The sequence below is a fragment of the Lissotriton vulgaris genome, chromosome 3_1 (genome assembly GCF_964263255.1).
Source record: "Lissotriton vulgaris chromosome 3_1, aLisVul1.2, whole genome shotgun sequence".
Classification (NCBI taxonomy): Eukaryota; Metazoa; Chordata; class Amphibia; order Caudata; family Salamandridae; genus Lissotriton; species Lissotriton vulgaris.
In genome coordinates this window covers 189,991,947-190,012,231 of record NC_141689.1, presented here as the reverse complement: position 1 = coordinate 190,012,231, position 20,285 = coordinate 189,991,947, and the positions used below count along the sequence as shown (strand labels likewise).

Here is a 20,285-nt window from a genome sequence, read left to right as displayed (position 1 = left end):
TTTCCTTGTTCTTTTGAAATTTTTGTTTGCATCGGGGAGACCCGTTCTCTCAAATGCCCTACCCCCACAAACCTCAACTGTACTCTTCACAAATGTAGTGAATTATAAATGGCTTCTGAGAGCAAACGAAACAAGCCTGCAGAGTGGCCCCTCCACCATTGGGCCCGCCTGCAGAGCCCGAGAGGCAGTGACGGATCGTATGGTGAAGAGCGGCCTCAGGGAACTGTTGGCTATGTTTGGCCCTGAATTTCCCTGCGCCCATCAATTAAAACGCTCAGTAAGACAGGTGCCTGTGCTTTTTTAGGTCTCGCTGGAGCCTGCGCATACGCTGTCTGGCGAGAAATTTAGTAGCTGGTTTAAAAAGTGCTACCCACAGGCTTTTGCCAGCCACCAGCTTGCTATTACGCGCAGAAGCGCGCGCGTGAATACCCTCCCCTACTCACTCTCTTCTCCTACTCCCTCCTCATCAGCAGTGTCTCCTTAGAACCATTACTTCAGAGGAAACCAGCAGAGCTGGCGACCACTTGAGTGCACAGCCCCGGGCAATTAGCGCTGGCAACTAACACTTAGAAAGGCAATGCTACTCGTTTTAAAAGCTTGTCATAGCCCTTGTTTGCTTATATACTTCAGATGTGTTTGTTTACCATGTATATTTACATTCTCAGTGATAGATAACTAAGATACAGACTGTGTTCTTAGTATTTTCTAATGGTACGTCTTGTGACATCGTACGTTTTTTTACTTTTTAGTGTCCGATCTCCCTTTGATTGGTTCATCTCTTTTTCCCTTCAGAAAGACAACCTAGGTGCATGTGGCACCATTGCCCTGGAAATTTTCCACATTACTTACGGTGGACTAAGACCAGCAGGACCAGTTTGCACAGAAGAAAAAGAATGTCGCCCGGTCACTAAAAAAAAGTGCCGGCGGGGTGACCTCGCAGTCACTAGCACAAATTAACTACTTGTCTCTCGTGAATTTGATGTGTCTTGGTGCATGATTTCAGTACTACAAATTGAGAGCATATGAACAGATGGTGTACGTCAGATAATGGGTTTATGTAAACACCATCCGGAAAATTGAGGAGTAATAGAAAATGAGGCTTCAGCAGAAGGGTTCAGCAACAATGGTTTGATTAGTAGAACCTATGGGTACGCTTGTAAGTTGTTTAGAGGGTTGTTGCGGTTTATTCAGCAGCAAGTTAAATACAATTGGAACACAGAACTTAAGGTAAAAATACAATAATTCTTTTAAAGTTAGTTCAGTAGAGTGGGCAGCGCTCCAAAAGAACTGGCTTCTGGTGCATGACATAACAACCAGCGGGTTTCAGATCTTCTGACATTCGGCAGTGGAGGTGCGAAGAAGGCAACAAGCAGCTGTGTGCCACGGCCCTGCCTGGGAGAGAGCAGTGGTCGGCGGCCGGAAGAAGGGCCGAACTTGCACCCATTCAATGCTTGGTTGGTCGGCAGAGATTACCAACACTGCTGGAGAGGATGAGTATTTATCTATTGTTCTTCTAATAGCGCTTCTTGACAGTAAGGTTTCAGAGCGCTTTACAGTGTTGGTTATGCTGGAAAGGCGAACGAGAAAGGGTGCTTATTTTTTGCAGTTTTTAACCACATCGCTGCTGTGCATTTTCCCCTCCTGTGCTGGAAAGTGTCATTTTGCTTTATTTATGACGAGCTCAGCTCGTCATCAGCACAGCTCCACTGTGCCGCATGACGAGCTGAGCTCGTCATGAGCATGGAAGGGGTTAAATGGTGCAAACTCCACCCAAAAGGATTGGTGCTCTTTACATGAGGGCCTGTCACATTATACAAGCACATAATCATTTTGGGATGCAATCATTTTGTTTTTATTTTTTCAGGCAGTGCGAGATTAAGTGATTTTCCCGCAATTTCAGGATGGTGAGATGATGCCAAGACTCGAACCTGGTATACGTCCAGTCCAATCGCGCCTCTTCTTTTGTTTGTCCCTTCCAGGACACCACCTCACATCCGGGCCTCAGCAGTTTACTTTTCGGGTCCCTCTAGGCACCCTTCAGGTGCAGGCATCTGCCTGAAATAGAGTGACCTGGTCACAGGGACTGAGGGGCCAGCCGTAAGAAGAGCAGACGTGTAAGCCTAATGAGCTCTTTCACTTCTGCTTTGGTTGCACACAGTGAATTGTGGCCTGAGCTCCTTTTGAGACTGAAACTGCCTGCCAAGCTCTTTGGTCTGTCCAACAGTGGCAGCCATATTCTCATAGATCAGGGTGATCTTTCGTAGACTCAGGAGTGCTAAATCCGTGCCAGATTTTGAGAAAGGCCACACAACATACTAACCACTAAATGCATCTAATTAACGTGAGCCCCCACTTTTCTGGAATGCGGTGAATGTTTGGCACCTCTGTCTAGATGGTATATTAAGTACACGGAACAACCAGCGCATCTTTTGTTTGTAATGAGTTCCTGTTGGCTAAAACCAGTGCTTTAAATGGGCCGGTACTTACCGGTACTGAGTACCAGCAGTATTTAATGTTGTCTCCTTGAGTGCAGGGACTTCTCCTCGGACAAGGAGGATACCAGTACTCATGGGGGCTTTGCCTCGACACAAGTGGTGCTTCTTTCATTTTCTTGGGCCTCTGCAGCATTTTTCACATGACCTGCACCAATTGATTGTGCAGTCCTTGGGCTGAGTTTGCAAAAGAGAGCCAAAACAGCAGCTTTTGTCTCCAGGACATAGCAATCTTGTTGTGCTACTCTGCAAGTCTTCCAGCAACGGGGGTGGTTGCAGGGTGTTCGATTTCACAGTTGATCTTGCACAGTGGGAGTTGAGCCCACCGTAAAACTAATGTACGAGGATGTGGGGCGCATTTTTCAGGTCAGTAGCATGCCCATTTTTTTGTTAATAAATAAAAAAATGTTAGTTCATCAGCAATTTAAATTAAAGATTTTTACCTGAATGTAAATACCTGCCCTCGCAACCGATTTTACGATTAAAAAAAAGCATAGCCAATAGGTCTCGCCTTTGGGACCTTATAAGTGTTTGGTTATCCAGCACAATATCCATGGTGCATATATATATATATCATAACAGACAATCCTCATGAGATTCCAAAACATCAAAAGGAGAAACTTATTAGGCAATTCACCAAACAAAAGCAGCCATTTTCAAAGGGCACTAAAAGGGACCAATCAAAAAGGTGGGAGGAAGCCCACATTGTAGATACAGCATGTCTCGAAGAGACAGCGCATGCACTGCCTAGTCGAGACCTAAAAAGGAGAGACAAATAAATACCCATTACTTGGCTGATTTACACAAAGTGAAACTAGAAAACCTGCATTAATCAAGGGGCCCACTAAAGGAAGTAATGTGTTGGGCAACTATTTTATTTTACCAAACCTCCTTTTTTTGACCATCCCATATGAAGGCACCTTTAAATATGTGAGTTCAGAATACCAGTTATTAAAAAATATATTGTGTTTGATTTAATAGGCTTTCATCTATAAGAATTTGGGCCACATACAGGGTTCACTTGACAAGACAAAATGACTGAGCCAAGACATTTGTCATGAGAACGATCTTGCCCTTGGCTCACTAATGGCACTATCCCCAAGGTGGGGAGCGGTGACAGGAAAGGTGTTAAGTTGATATTTAAAAACTATTCATGTCAAAGCTTCCACATGTTAAAGAAATGCACTTTTTTGGATTTTGACGTAGCTTTATTGATAATGATTTTTGTATGATTTAGATTACATGTTCCGGGCTTAGCTTGTGCATGGGCTCCAACAGCTAAACCAGACCCATGGCTAAGCTATGGCTCGCCTCGCCATGTTAATTTGTTTGCTCGCCTACCTCTATGCCCACGTATCACTCAATGATTGCAGAGAGGTTTGCACTTGGTCAGTCAGAGTCGAAGCTTTCAACCGATTACTCTACAGCCGCTACCCAGGGTATGTAGGACTTGGCAGAGCTGGTGGGTGGCATTGCATCCTGATTCACCCAGGTGACCCTAAGGGCATCTTTCAGTGAGGCGTAAAAAATAAATTGACCTTCATGTTGTCCATAGTGTTCCATCAAGACAGGGCAAGAGAGAAGTGTTTGATCAAGCCCAGGAAAGGGGGGGAGCAGCTGACCATTCTGAAACATCCCCCAAGGTGGTGAGCCCAAAGACCAATCTCCTGTCGGGTGATGGGACTCCACGTGGTCAGAAGGCCAAGCAAGGCTATAGAAGGTGCATAGGTGGTCTGATCTTTGGTAATATTAAAGGGTCTGTTGAGGCAGGTAAGTACTACCCAGAGAAGGCGCAGGTAGCCCTGTCTATGCCGGGCAAGGCACTTCCAAATGGCTGGGGATATGGGCATTATTAAAAACACTGTACACAAATAAACTGGATTGCACTACAGTATGAAGTGCTAATCCACACCAGAATCTAGCAGATTAAAAGCAAGTAATTGACCTCACGTATATTTCTTTGGTGAAGGGAGGTTAAGAAGTTAGGAGATGGAGGTGGAGTGCACCCACTTCACAAATTATTCTAGAGTCAACTGCTAGAAAAAGCAAAAAGTGTGACCATACCAAATTCAAACTGCAAAACTATTAATACAAATCTGACACTCTTACTCTACAGTAGCAAAAATTATTTATAGAGATTTATATTTTTCAAATTGTGTAAGCCACAATTGCTAACGTTTTTGATTGGGTGTTATTACCAGCCAAAATCCTGAAGATAAACAGTGTACAACTATTGATTCAAGAATATTTTGGCAGAGAAATACTCAAGTTACCAAGCTGTTAAGTGTGGATTTGTGCTGTGAAAATATTAGCCTTTTCCTAAATAATAACTAAATGGAACAGTAACTGTCATTAAACGTCCTGGAGTGTGGGTGATGTATAATCTCTTGACATTTTGGTACATACATAATTCACTAATAAATCCCATATTCAAGTTTACCTAGCACGATGCAGTCCTAGATGGTGTGTGGATAGCTTATTTAAGAAACAAGTAATAGTTCAATTTCTTGCAACTCTGGTTTCATCCACAAATAATTTAACTTTGGCAAATCTGATACTTCACAGTCAGCTGTCAAGATGTTTTAAAAAATTATTTTAATCTGATGAAAGTATAATTACGATACTGTAGGTATTAGTATGTAAATTAATCACAAACTAGGTGGGAAACCCCAGACATTGAAACTAGAATGCATAATCTAACCCAGATTTGTATCCCCTGAGAAACACACTTGCATTTAGATTGTTGGCGCTCGTAACAATTATTCTCAAATTAAAAAGCTAAAACTACTGTCTCAAAGGTTTTTTCAGTCTATATAAATAACTGACACATTTATGTAACAAACAAACACACTACTTTCTCCTAATCTTTGCATGCTTTCTTCCTTCCTATATATGGGTATCTTTCCTGATCCCATTAGATACTAAAGTGCGCTGTCAAATATGAATCTTTAGCACACCATCTGTATAGGCCATGGCTCCAAACATCTACCCACGTGTGCATCTCCTCAAATATTTTCCTTATCCTCAAATGGCTCGATGCTTTGAAATGAATACGCCATGGAAAGGGGGGTGGCACATATGAAGGAAAGGCCCTAACAGTGAGTAGCCTGTACCCATATACACCCTACGTCCTCTTTCCTTTCTTAACGCTAGTAGATTCCAACTCAACCCTAGACTGATCATTCAAAACCTGGCAAGTATTCTGTAGCTAGTATTCCAAGTAAAGGTAATGCAGAAAGTGGAGAGCGCAGACCATTTGTCTGTTTTGCAGATTACATCAACCCTATCAAGCCTTTAAAGATTCATTGACCTGCTTATGGACCGACAAGCCTGTGCAAAGTAAACCTAATGAAAGACGATGGCCAACATACGTTTGCGTTTATGGATGCAGGATTTCTCAAAGGTCTGCAATCAATGGTTTGGATTACACTACCTAAAGCAGAACCCATCAAAATGACACGCAGTTGTATTTTGGGGACAAGAACTAGAATCAGGGAAGGACCAGGCTCAAGTTGTTTTGACAATACCCTGCAAATTCTTTCTCCATGAGGGATGATGTCTAAAAGTAAAAACTAAAGGGGGTGGGTGGCTTAATATGAACATAACAGCAGTAGCTTTCCTATTAGTAAATAACAATCGTACAGACAACTTATTAGTACATACAAATGTTTCCAAATATCTTTCTTAGGAAGAATTGAAGCCTTCTTACAGTCCGCTAAAAGCAATAGGCGCCCTCTATCGTATGGAATTTCACCCAGTAATGATACTTAAAAAAACTTTTAAACAAATGAACATACACACACTTACTGTATTGCACTTTGTTCCACAAACCACTTGTCGGTGGTTTAGCCACTGAGATGCGAACACTTTATTCAGGGTCCCAAGCTGGAACTCTTTCTCCTGGAGGAGGCTTGGAAGCTTTTGTGCTGCATAACCACACAATACTCTGTGGTAGCCGGAATCACTCTGGACTTTTACTTCTCTGCTTTTCAGGTAGTACACCAACGATTTCTTCACAGGAGGGAGTCTTTTCCTCTTATAGATAGTGTGGTCCCAGCCATGCTGCAAAACACATTGAAATACTGTGTCTAAGTGATGCATGTTAGCGGTAGCATAAGCCATAGGACCATACAGAATTCTCCTTCACAAACTTGACCATCATTCGACAGATGGCTTGGACAGGCTCCATTTCAATGGTATTCTATATCTGACCTTATATACAGAAACACAAGAGGGCACAAAGTAAACAAAATACTGCCATATATTGGTTGCCAGTATGCACTGAGGCTGCCTCAAAGCGCTGGGACAAGAGAAAAGGTAACAGGGAAGGAGGTGGAAAACTTATGAATAGAAAAAGCTACCCGAAAACACTCAAACTGTTTTGGTTGGCTGATTGGTAGGACATAATAGGTAGTCATCTTAGGCATCTGGATGACAGGACAGAAATGTAGGCGGTGGGCGGGTGGGTGGAGGAGGGAGATGGCGTGAGATTGGGAGAAATGTTATAACGAGAAGGGTTAAGAATGACGAAGGAAGGTGGGAAAGAGTGGAAGCAAAGTTAAAGGAGCGCAACACATAAGGAGGTTGAAGACAGAGAGGTAAGGCAGAGATAAATCATACACTAGGATCACTGGTAGAACTGAAGCACTAACTGCACGCTAGTAACGGGGCTAAATTCATTATGGCTGACCACTGACAACGCTTAAGCCCTAAAGCGGACTACTGTTATGACTAAATGCCTAACAGCTGGCCTTTGGTTGATAAAAAGCATTGATAAATATATTTTTTACCTGCCACACTGGCATCAAACACTTAACTTTTTATTACAAAAATGTGAAATCCTTTCTATGGTGAGCAAAAATGTTCTCAAACTCTACAGCGGGGTTGAAATAACGCCTCTGATCACTTTAATGTTTTATTAAGCTAAACTCCAGTTACTAAATTAATGCCACTGGTTTTTTATGTTCATTGGGTTTTTGCTGATATTCAGCGTACATATAGCAAAGCAAGGCCCTGCAAAGGAAAATATTTGACTACATAATTACATGAAAACAGTAGATAGACAATACAGACCACTGTATTTTCTGTAGTCATACTATTTTGATTGGACAAACAGCGAGATAGGATTATTTTCCTTTGATCAAAACCTGTAGAATGAAATAGCTCCGCAATTTTGTTTAGTTAGCATCCATCTTTGAAGAAAACAAATATAGCACTGTCCCTTCATGTGCGAATCCATGGTTTATTTCAAACTTTAAAAAACCACACACACATAGGTCTTTCATGATGCCATCATTCAAATGGTCAAAGCCAGTGAAAACAGATTGATTTGTTTGTGACCGCCCGATACCTAGCTGACCATATCATGTTTTTTAGGTCTCTCCTAGCGCTGCAGCGCATGCGCTGATCGCTCTGCGAGATTTATTCTTGTCAAGGCGATTTCGGGAGTGGAAGCTCCGCCCATCCTTTTTATTGGCCGGCGTCATCTTTTATGGTAAACGCTGGCCTCCGATTGAAAGAGAGGCTTTTTGGTGACCGCCCTGTCTCCTTTAGGCCCCGCCCAACCGGACTAGATAGTTTGCAGGACGGCTGTCATAATGAGTTTTCCCCCTGCAGGCAGGCACAACGCGCATGGCGCGCTTTCACTTTCCTATTTTTTTTCTTCGCACAATGGGGTGGCGACAGCTTGTTGCTTTTTACACTTTTAATGGAGTTGATGCTTCGAGTAGGCTGCCTCTGTTATATTTCAAGCTGTGAACTTTAAAGATCGTATAATCCAGTTCCTAGGCTCCTCCTGCTCAGCTACTATGCTTAAAGTGGCCTCAAGTAGGATTTCATGTCACAGAGGAATGCTCGTGGTACAATTGTTTTTTTAATTTACATTTTTATTGTTGATGTTATACCGCCGTCTGTCCTATGTGTCATGTCTGTCTCGCATATCACCTACACATCCCGAGCATCCCTGCAGGGCCCAGATGAACCCGGAGTCACATCTGTATGTGGTTTGTAAGGTGACGCATTGTTTACCCATGGACATCCGACTGTCTCTGTGGCAGCAGGTGTAACATGGGTGCCAATTTCAGAGAGTGTGCGCTCTGATGCAGGGTTTCCTCTCACAGCAGATTTGTGAACCATGTGTGTTCATTCCCAGCTGAGCTTGTCCATGAAGAGAGAGAGAGGGGACTTCTACAGCCAGACCGAGGTATAATATTGAACTGTAGCTTACTGTGGAGTGGTGTGGCTCAGTGGAGTGGTGTGGCTCACTGGTTAGAGGCGGCAGACCCGTAAGCAGAGGACGGCCCGGGACCAGGGTTCGATTCCCGACGCGGCAGGGTCATGGACCAGGGTCAGCGGGCTCGATAATTCTCGCCTCGGTGCCTACTCCAGTCAGGGACCACACTCTGCAACTCTGGGCATTAGCTTGCCTCATCTTCACAACGGCCCCCCCAGACCGCCGGGGATGCTTGGTCGCACCTTAGAGATACCCATTAGGGACCATCTCTCAGGGTGAGCCAGGACGGGTTCCCCAGCGGTCGAAGCGCGGAGATACTCCTCCGGGAGTCGATTCCTAGCGCTATATAAACCCACAATTAAATTAAAATTAACCCCAGAGTGCCTGGTGCCACCTTCTCAAGGCGGGAGCTAAGCATTTCAGTTCCTGTAGACTTCTTTCTATTCTTGACTCCCTTGCTAGTCACCTTGACAAATGATCGCGTTACTTACCTTCGGTAACGATGTATCTGGTAGAGATGTTGTCTAGCCGCAGATTACTTAACTTAGAATATTCCCAGGCGTGAGACTAGATCCAGAATTTTTTGCAGCAGCAGCGGCGACACTTCTGTGCGCCGGGGGACGGCGTTACACGACCCCGCCCTGACGTCGTCCTCGTACGTGAAGTCAGCCAGGTCATATAAGTCCCTCCCGGTGCGCTGACGTCAGTTTTCTTCGGAGAAACTTTTCCGCTGCACAACGCAGAGCCACCAACTAAAAACTGTGAAAGTATGGGAACAGTGTGCAAGGAATTAAAATTCCGTAAAAAAAAGAAGGGGGAATGTTGGAAGACACATCCTAAAGACAGAATAGACACCACCTACACATATAAGTGGAGGCTGTGAGAAAGAGCCCCTCAGGACAAGCGGAGGCTCCCTCCTGAGTGCAACAAGGGAAGATCATTACAATAGATAGAAATAGACTGAAGTGTCATGTGGAACCATGTCGTCCAGTAAGAACGAAACACAGAAAGAACAACAGTCCACTGTAGGAGAGAATGAGAAGACTGGCCTTTCTCTTCTAAAAACATGAGGTAGGAAACAGAGCACAACCGACCCTCAAAGAGGATGACCACGAGGAGACCAGGACTCCGAGGCTGTAGAGCAGACTGAAGGGAAGGGAACTGGAAAGGAAAACAAACCTTCCTGTGAATTAATCAAAGGTACCATATAACAGAAAAGAAGTCAGAAGAGGTTAACTGTATATGAAAGCACCCAGGGGAGTGCAACAAACAAACCCCCTGAAGATAAAACCCAATGACAACTTAAGAGGCCAGTGGGGAAAACCACCAGAAAAGGTACTCGCAGAACGAGGATGCTGGGTGGGCATTCAGGAATCTGCGGCTAGACAAGGTCTCTACCAGATACATCCTTATTGAAGTTAAGTAACTCGTACATCTGATGGAGAAATCTAGCCGCAGATTCCTTAACTTAGAATAGATACCATAGCCATACCCCAAAATGGAGGCAGGTCTGCGACAGAGCAACAGAAAGCACCAGACATGTGATCCGGAAACAGGATGATGGATAAAGGGGAACAACTGCGGCAGAACACTCTGACAGCAACCCCAGCAGCTCTAAGAGCAGAAGTCAGAGGATAGAAGGTATCCGATAACATGTCAGAGTGGCGCCACACCATACCAGTATAGAAATGACAGGTACAGTGGTATGATTCCCAGGGGGGGGTTAGAGGGGGAGAGGGAGAGACTCTACGCTAATTGGCGCACGAAAAGTGCATTAACCCAAGCTTGTAATGAACTTGAAGACATGCAACCAGCGCCTAACAGACTAGGTTATAAAGGAAGAGTGCCGGTAGCAAGAGCCCAAAGGCAAGCCAGAACCTGAGCAATGCATTTTAAACAGCCAGCACGACAAGAAGCACTCCAAGCGCACACCCAACCCCAAAAGAGTAAGGAGGAGCAAATGCATCAACCTTTAAACCGCTAAGGCAGGTAGGGTATGACGACAAAAGAGACCGTAAAGTGGCGGAACAGAGAGCGCCCGGCTGGGCAGCATGAAGCCAAAGGAAGGTACAACCATAAAATAGACTCTTAGACAGTAAGCAATGACCACTGTCAGCAGAAAAACTGTCCCACAGGTGGAGCTATACCAAGAGTTTCAGATCCAAGACCAACACTCCAAGAGACATGGACAGCATTGAACACCAAAAAGAGAGCATATGACAATTCGAAAACTACTCCAGGAAGTGGACGCAAAGAGGAATCCATGACAACTTGCAACCACCTAAAAAGGCTCCCCACACATGGAAATATTTGTCCAAACTATGCAACCACGACAAGAGGCGGAGACGTAAGAAGAGGAAAACAAGTGGTTAGTAGACAAAGTATATGCTGGCCCATACCTAGCACATTAAAGGCCGGTAAAAGCTGTTTTTGAAGAGGAGACTATGAAACCTCCAAAAGAGGTGGATAACGATGGTAAAAGCAGATGGGACAAGGAGCATAGAACACTGTACAACGGACCTGCAATCGGTGCATGGAGCTCACATGATCTCCAGGCCCAGATGAGATAAGCAAGGCTATATAATAGCGTACAAGTGCCCCACATGGAGTATGTATAGCCCGGACAATGGGGGGCACCTCTTCGGGCAAAAAGCCAGGTGAGGTGAAAAAGAATACAGCCACGAACCGAACCCATGAACATAGTCTCGAGCCGTAATGACGTTACCGAGCTGAGCTACCGGCTGAAAGCCACAAGCAGAGGACACCGCAATCTGTGACGTATGGCCGTCTAAAGCCAAAGCAAAATGCATCCAAGAGATGCTAGAAAAGGGTAAACACCCTTGACCACATAAAAAGAAGACAAAGCTCACTGCTCATGTTAAACACAAAACGTACTGCCTATGTTAAACATAGAGCGCATCTAACGGATGCGAAAATTAAAGGGCATCACAGAAGACGGGCCTAAAAAGGGACCAAAGAGAGAGGACAAAAGCCCGCCAGCAGCCGGTGAACCGCCAACCCGGCGTGAGCATTAAAGAGCAAAACCCCATCAAAGGTAAGTCAACCAGACGTTTAGATATTTTCAGGGAAGACACTGTCTCGCAGCCAAGCATGACGCAGTAAGGCAACATAACTTGCCATGGCTCGGCCCAAAGAATCTGCAGTATCTAAGGCTGAACGCATTGTGAATTCCGCCATGTCACAGCCATCCCAAATGAAGTGAAGAAGATCAGCGCGAGCACCCTCGGAGGTGGCAGTAAGCAAAGACTGTGCAGAGTCCCACTGAGTAGAAGTAGAACGAGCCAAAACACACACGGTATTTAAAGACCGAAGGGCTGCAATAGTGGATGCAAATACATTCCTGCCCCAGGATTCAAGCCACCTGGACTCCCGAGAGGGAGGAAGCGTTAGAGGGGGCAGAGAAGGACAGGAAGTCTGCAACACAAACCCCTGCACATCAGGTTGCACAAAAAGAGATCCAGGTCAGGTGGAGCTGGCCAGTGGCGGTGCAAAACTGAGCGTACCACTGGATCCCATAAAGCAGGTCTGACCCAAGTACCCAAGAGGGTATCATTGAGGGATGCCTCGAAAGGCAAAAGCGGCTCCACATAGCCAGACCCATGGTGGAGGACCTCCAGCAAGGGGTCCACCGACAAGGGGGTAGAGGTTTGCATATTCAAGATGCGGGTGGCTGAGGAGACTAACCTAAAAAAGCTTCACCAGCCTCAGTAGCCCTCAGCAGGGGAAAACAGCTCATCAGTGGGGGAGGGTTGTAGGCTGACCCTCCCAAGACACTGAAGGAAGCTCCATGGAAGAATGACGATCCTGACGGGGTTCCTGGGCAGGGGAACAGCCTGCCGGATCGGGGAACTCCTGAAGAGTCTCCACAAATTCCAAAGGGGGCCCTGGCAGCATCAGCAACGCCGGGCGGAAGGGCGGCACTGAACGGAGTCAAAACTACACGTGTCTGTGCCGATTGGGCCTCGTCAGACGCCGACTTGGCAGCCTCCGGCGTCGAGTCGGCGCCGAAACAATAACAAGCTCCCCCTCTGAAGAAGAGGTCGCCAGGGCTTGTGAGGTAAACTTCCCGCGCCGCCCCGGTGCTGGCTCCACCTCATTAGAACGAGCTCTGATTCCGGATAAAGGAGCGGAGCCGTTGAGGCGAGCCTCCGGCGCAAGGACGCCACTGACCCCAGCTCTGGACCGGCGGCCGCCTGCTCAGAAGGCTGGGGTGTGCTCAAGTCAGGGCTATGAGCACGGTCAACCACCTGCGGTGCCACAGGGAGCCCCGCGGGGCTACCTGCGGCGCCACAGGGAGCCCCGCGGGGCTATGCGGCACAGCAGAGGCGCCGTGTGACGAAGAGGGGGACCCAGGTGGGCCACGCCCTAATGACCCCACGCGGAGAGCAGAGGGGACCACAGCCGGGACGTGGCCTGACGACACCACCTCGCCGATGTTCCTGGGAGGCAAGGGCTCAATCGGCGCCGGGGGCGAAACCGCTGCAAGTCCGTCGAAGACCCCACAAGAAGCGGAGGTTCCGAGGACGTTCCAGGAACAGGAGAGGACCCAAGGGAGGCCTGCAAGGCCGTAGGTAGCATAGGCCTCCATGTGGGCCAGAGTCCCTTCCACACCCGGAAAGGGTGGCTAGAGGGGGGACGACTGTCGGAAGCGCACATCTGGAAAGTTCTGGGAACCAGAGCCCCCGAAAACAGAAGAAGATGAGGTCAATGACTTACCAAGAGGAGAACGATGGCCCCGGACTCCAGACGGCGATTGACTGCGGAACTGGACTGTAGAGGGACCTGCAGTCGACGACAAGGCCGGGGGGGGGGGGGCGAGATGACTGCCTGGGACAGCCGTGCTGAGAGAAGCTTCTTATAGCGCTCCCGTCGAGACTTCGGCTTCAGACGTGGCAGGCGTCAGTCTGTGGAGTCATGATGCTCGCCCAGACACCACATACAAATAAGATGCAAGTCTGTCGCGGACATCTGCCGCGAACAAGAATCACAAGATTTGAAACCCGAAGGCATCGCACACTGTTCCGGACGCAAAGCATTGAAAATGGGGCCTGAAAACAGGCCAGAGGAGCTCACTCTGGATCGACGTTGAACGCAGAAAAGGAAAGAAACTGACGTCAGCGCGCCGGGAGGGACTTATATGACCTCGCTGACGTAACGTACAAGGACGACGTCAGGGCAGGGTCGCGTAGCACCGCCCCCGGTCCGCAGAGGTGCTGCTGCAAAATATTTACGGATCCAGTCTCATGCCTGGGGATAATCTAAGTTAAGGAATCTCCTGCTAGATGTCTCTATCAGAAATTATTTTTACACACTGGAGGATTTTTATTTGCCTATAATTTTTGACCCCATGAACGGATTTTCACGTAATATGGCTTACTACTAGCTAACGCAGGTAAGGTTTGGCACAACATAACTTGTGACCACCGTGCTGAAACAACAATTTACGAACAGTTCACAAACCAAGCAATTACAATGCAATAGGTCTCGCATTTGCGAGACTTTGAGCTACTGGCATTGCAAATGACAAACCTTTTATCTATGTGTTGGTTTTGAAAACAGATAAATAAAAGACATTGTGATTTACAATGCCAATAACTTAAAATTTTGCAAATGCGAGACCATTGCATTGCAAATGCTTGTTCTATGATGCCACTCATGTCAAGTCAAGTCAAGTCATAAAATTTGTATAGCGCACTACATACCCAGAGGGTTTCAAGGCGCTTAGTAAGGGGAGGAGGATTATTTATCAAATATCCACGTTTTAAGCAGCTTTCTGAACGCCAGGTGGTTCTGAGTGAGGCGAAGGTAAGCGGGGAGTGAGTTCCATGTTTTAGCAGCCAGGTATGAAAAGGATCTGCCTCCCATGGTGGTCTTGTTGATGCGAGGTACAGTGGCGAAGGCTTGGCTGGAAGAGCGGAGTTGGCGGGAGGGGGTATAGAAGGACAGTCGAGAGTTGAGGCAATCTGGTCCTATGTCGTAGAGTGATTTGTGTGCGTGGGTAAGCAGTCGGAAAGTGATCCTCTTATTGACTCATGTGTACACGCCCTCGAACAGGGCAACCTCACACAAAAATATTGGTTCTCTAGTAACAATTCTAGTCCCGTTTTAACGATATGGGTTCCTAGTACAACATATAATTGTAATCCCCTCCATCCTCAATCTATTTCTGATTAATAGGTATAGTTTATAAAATTACTTAAAGGACTTGAATTGTAAATTATTGTTTTCCTGCTTAAAAAGGTAGAAACCCCCGCCTTAAATGGGGGCTGGGGTGACTAAGCCCCCAAAACCACTTTTTTCAAGTCAAGTATAAATTTGTATAGCGCACTACTCACCCAGAGGGTCTCAAGGCGCTTGGAAAATGTATATAAACGAGATGATATTGTCAAATTTCTACATTTTAGTTTATAATAATGAAAAATATTAAATACAGCCAACTCAATTATAAAATGCATAGCAATTACTTTATCAACTTAACCTTAACTCCATGGCTGCTATGCGTTTTCCCCATCTGTGCTGCAAATTGTTGTTTTACATTGTTTTATGACGAGCTGGGCTCGTCATGAGTGTACGAGGAGGCTACACCATGACGAGCCCAGCTCGTCATGAGTGTGGAAGGGGTTAAATTAGTGTAATTTGTAAATTATTCAATGCTATTTATTAATACTACATTAAATAAATTGTTTTGCTAAAAGTATTAATTGCTTGATTTAGGGTAATTTTATAACTTAACATTTAGCTTTAAACATTCTATGTTTTTTAATAAAATTATATATCACACACATATATATACACACACAAAAAGTGCCCTTTCAGGCTTGGAGTGTCTTAAAGTATGCAAATAACAAAAAGGAAATGCAAAGTAGTTTCCAGGTTTTTAACACATTAGCATACATTCTTTTAAAGCCATACGTATTGGCACTGCCAATGCCAAGGCTTGTGTTAAGAATGTGGCCCGGCTGAAATTCGGAGGATCTCTTCCAAGGCTGCTTTCAAATTGGAAGCAAAAAGATTCCTCATGAATAAGTTCTTACCTTAACAGGAGGGGCAATTTTTAGACCTAAGCGCATCGGACATACTATATTATCGGTCATTATTCCAGTATATGATTATTATTTATGTATTTATTTTTTGGGATTATTATTCCTGCACATGATTATTGTATTTACTACCCTTAAGTCATTATGTTTCATCGTCTTACCCATTCTTCGTACACCCAGGTGTATAAATGATCTATTAGATGTTCACCACTTGATTCAATGCCTATTAGACGCCCCATTTGACATTATTCTTTTGCTGTATATGATTATTTCACTTACTCCACTTATATCACAATGCTTCTTCATATAGCCCACTCCTCGTTCACTCAGGATTTATAAATGAGCTGTTATGTATGCACTATTTGATTCAATGCCTATTATACTCCCCATGTTAGACTCATGTTTTGATTTGTTACCTTTCCCTATAATTGTAAAGCGCTCTGATATCCTTCGGGATCAAGTTTGCGCTATATAAAACTTTATAAGTAAATACTGAGTAGTATAGGAGCCCACCAAGCCATTGCCCTAATCTAATTTGCAATTAAGCAGAATACTTAGTCTGATATAGTGTGAATCAGCGGAAAGATAACTGTTTATCATACGTTGGTGGCCAATAAAACCAATAGTCCAAAGTTATTTGCTCAATCAGAGAAGACAGACTCATGCCTCGGAGACAAATGAAAGGTGAAACTCGGCCGACAAGAATTAATGTTTGAGAGCCACGAAGCAGGCTCATCACGGCTCGAACCAGTATTCACTCGACTACTGGCACAACTAGAATTGCAGAAAGCCACTACAGAACTAAGGTGTTAAAATGGAAACCTAAACAGATGTCTACTAAACTGTACAACACATCCTCTGGAATAAACACTGCAGAATTCTCTACAGCTCTGTGCTAGAAATTTCCATGTTTTAATATCAAAAGTAAAATGTACGTTTCATTTATAGTATGAATGATGTGCAGATTACACCTTCATCGTCCTTATAATTTGAGAACACCTAAATGTATCGTGGTAATGCAAAATCATTTTGACTGTAAGCAAGAGGCATGCGTAGGTCTCCCTGGGCTTTTTATTTATTTATTGAACAAACTCAACTGATTGGCCGAGAGTGTAGGCCAATAGGAATGCGCTCACACTAATTTGGTGGAACAATATCAGAAAAATAACTACATATTGGTAGTACAACTACAATGCTTCAGTAGGTACCATCATGTTACCACGAACAACAAATCCCTAGACTCATCTTTATCTGCTTTGAAAAATTAAAATGAATAAACGATTGCCAATAAATGTAAACAGTGACAACAGGCCTTGTTGGATGTCAGACAGACAGCCGCGACTGTGACTGACCAGTCTCTTCTTGGCATGAAGACATGGCTGGACCCCGGTAGAATCCATGCAGGATAATAAACAGAGGATACGCAGTTGGTTCTCTGCAAGCTGCTCCTGTGTAAGCAGACTGGAGTTCTCCTGTAAGGTCACTACAGAATATGTACGTGCTAAACGTAGCCCGTCCTGTGGATGTTACCTGCCACCTGTAGATGGGCAAATGTGTGGACTCAGCCACGTGGGTAAGTATACTGTCCCCAACGGAGACTGTCCTGGCTGAACGCAGGCTCCTGCTGGTGACCCAAACCTTAGAGTGATGCCCCTGCGGAGTTTGTAGGAAGAACCTTGTATGTTGCCCCCACTAATGCCTATAGAAGCTGGCCCCAGTTGATTGTGCCTCAGGTTGTACATCCAATGGATTCCGCCAAGAGAGCAGTTGATGCAACCGGGGGATGCTGGGAGTGTGCGTCCAAAAGAGGCCCTTGAGGATTGTGCCCTCCGAGTGATACCCACAGTGAATTTGGACGCTTTAAGTGATGCCCCTGTGGATGATGCTCAAATGTTGCAGCTGTGGATGTTCTCCTTTCTGCCTGATAGGCTACCCGACTGAATGTTGTGCACAAGGCCCTAAGATTAGTGGTAACACCTGTGGATGAGGGCACCAGGTGTTGGTATATATGGTGACATCTGTGAATGCTTTGGGTCGTGGCTCCTGTAGATGCGCTAAGGCTTGGACTTGTCCTATTTATGCTCTGGATGGTGCACCCTGCGGATGCTGTCCTCCATAGATACTGTGACTGATGGCTCCGAGGATGCCTTGGGAGGCGTCACTTGCGTATGGTGTTCCAGGTGTGTCCTGTACACCGTGGAAGCTGTGAGCGAAGGCCCCGAGGATGCCTTGGGAGCTGCCACTTCGAGATGAGGTTCACTGATGCTTCGAATGGCGCCCCCTTGGAAAGGTGTCCCTGTTGATGCTGGGAGTGAAAGTCCTGCTAGTGTTGTAAATACTCTAGGTTTTGCTTCCTCGAGCCCCTACGGAGCTCTGGATGCAGTTGAAGAGGCGCGGGATGGCGGCCCCAGCGGGGGTTGTAGACGTTCTTAAAGTTTCCCTCCTCGTGGACGGGCTGGATGGTACCCTCTCTGGACACGGTGGGGGATGCTCGGATGGCGCCCGCTGCGGGGGTCCTGGGTGCTGCCTCCGTGGGCGGTGCAAGCGATGCCACTACTGGAGACAGTCTCGCGTGGGCGCCGCCCTGGTGTCAGTTACCTGGGGTTCGGACACTCAAACACAAACAGGTTCAGGCACATGCAGCGTCGCCTGCTGACGGGGCCGTTATGACCGGGGCCGCGGCCCCACTTCACAGGTTCTTTCCAGTCCAGCACTATGCGGGCTCCTCTATTCCCGAGAGCCCGGACCGCGGTCCACCTCTCCACCACCCCTTACACTGCCCTCTGCCCTGGCCGGAGCCGCCGCCCACCCTCCCACTGACGGGGGCCTCGAGGTGCCTACCGTGAGCCATGCCTGCACTCGGGAGACCCAGGGCACCGCCGGCCGGCTCCTCCGGGTAGGGGCTGCAGACACCGACCCAGAATTCGGGACCCGAAGCCGGCCGCCGCCCGGATCATTCCAAGGCAGGGGCAGCGGAGGCTCCGGGCCGGAGGAGGACAGCGAGGCAGAGACGAGGCGGAGGGCAGACAGGACGGCATAGAGGAGGGAGGGAGGCACGGAGGACCCAGGAGCCATTGGTGGAGCAAGCGAGGGTACAGGGGAGGCACAAGGGAGAGCAGGACCAGAGAAGCCGCGAGGGTGGGAGAGATGCAGGGGAGTGACAGGGAGAGCAGGACCAGAGAAGCCTCGAGGGTGGGAGAGATGCAGGGGAGTCACGGGGAGAGCAGCGCCGGAAGAGTCAAAAGTCACGGGGAGAGATACAAGGGAGTCACATAGAGATACAAGGGAGTCACATAGAGAGCAGGGCCAGAGGCGGCACGGGTCATAGGGAGATAGGGATGGGTACAAGGGAGTCACACAGAGAGCAGGGCCACAGGCAACATGAGTCATGGGGGGCGATACAAGGGAGTCAGAGAGAGAGCAGGGCCAGAGGCGGCACGGGTCATTGGGAGAGAGGGATGGGTACAAGTGAGTCATAGAGAGAGCAGAGGCGGCACGAGTCATGGGGAGAGAGAGAGGGGTACAAGGGAGTCACAGAGAGAGCAGGGCCAGAGGAGGCACGAGTCATGGGGAGGGATACAAGGGAGTCACAGAGAGAGTAGGGCCAGAGGCGGCACGAGTCATGGGGAGGTATACCAGGAATTCACAGAGAGAGCAGGACCAGAGGCGTTACGAGTCATGGGGAGAGAGGGAGGGATACAAGGGAGTCACAGAAAGAGCAGGGCCAGAGGCGACACTAGTCATGGGGAGCGATACAAGGGTGTCACAGAGAGAGCAGAGGTAACACGAGTCATGGGGGAGCGATACAAGGGAGTCACAGGGAGAGCAGGGCCAGAGGCGGCACGAGTCATGGGGAGAGATACAAGGAAGTCACAGAGAGAACAGGGCCAGAGGCGGGAGAGATACAAGGGACTCACAGAGAGAGCAGGACCAGGGGCGGCACGAGTCATGGGGAGGGATATCAGAGACTCAGAGAGAGAACAGGGCCAGAGGCGGCACGAGTCATGGGGAGAGAGGGAGGGGTACAAGGGAGTCACAGACAGAGCAGGGCCAGAGGCGGCACGAGTCATGGGGAGGGATACAAGGAAGTCACAGAGAGAACATGGCTAGAGGAGGCACGAGTCATGGGGAGAGATAAAAGGGAGTCACAGAGAGAGCAGTGGCAGAGGTAACACGAGTCATGGGGGCGATACAAGGGAGTCACAGGGAGAGCAGGGCCAGAGGCGGCACGAATCATGGGGAGAGATAAAAGGGAGTCAGAGAGAAAGCCGAGCCAGAGGCGGCACGAGTCATGGGGAGAGAGGGAGGGATACAAGGGAGTCACAGAGAGAGCAGTGGCAGAGGTAACACGAGTCATGGGGGGCGATACAAGGAGTCACAGGGAGAGCAGGGCCAGAGGCGGCACGAGTCATGGGGAGAGATACAAGGAAGTCACAGAGAGAACATGGCCAGAGGCGGGAGATACAAGGGACTCCCAGAGAGAGCAGGACCAGGGGCGGC

The 20,285-nt window shown here is 47.3% G+C and overlaps 1 protein-coding gene across 2 annotated transcripts in view; it reads right to left on the bottom strand.

Moving 5' to 3' along the window:
* The window catches only part of DCAF12 (DDB1 and CUL4 associated factor 12), a 269,091-nt gene that overhangs the window by 236,392 nt on the left and 12,414 nt on the right, over nt 1–20,285 (bottom strand). For both annotated transcript variants that reach the window (XM_086960298.1, XM_086960299.1), the window contains exon 2: nt 6,300–6,554. In XM_086960298.1, the coding sequence (XP_086816424.1) occupies nt 6,300–6,554 (255 nt within the window). The remainder of the gene's footprint in view (nt 1–6,299; nt 6,555–20,285) is intronic.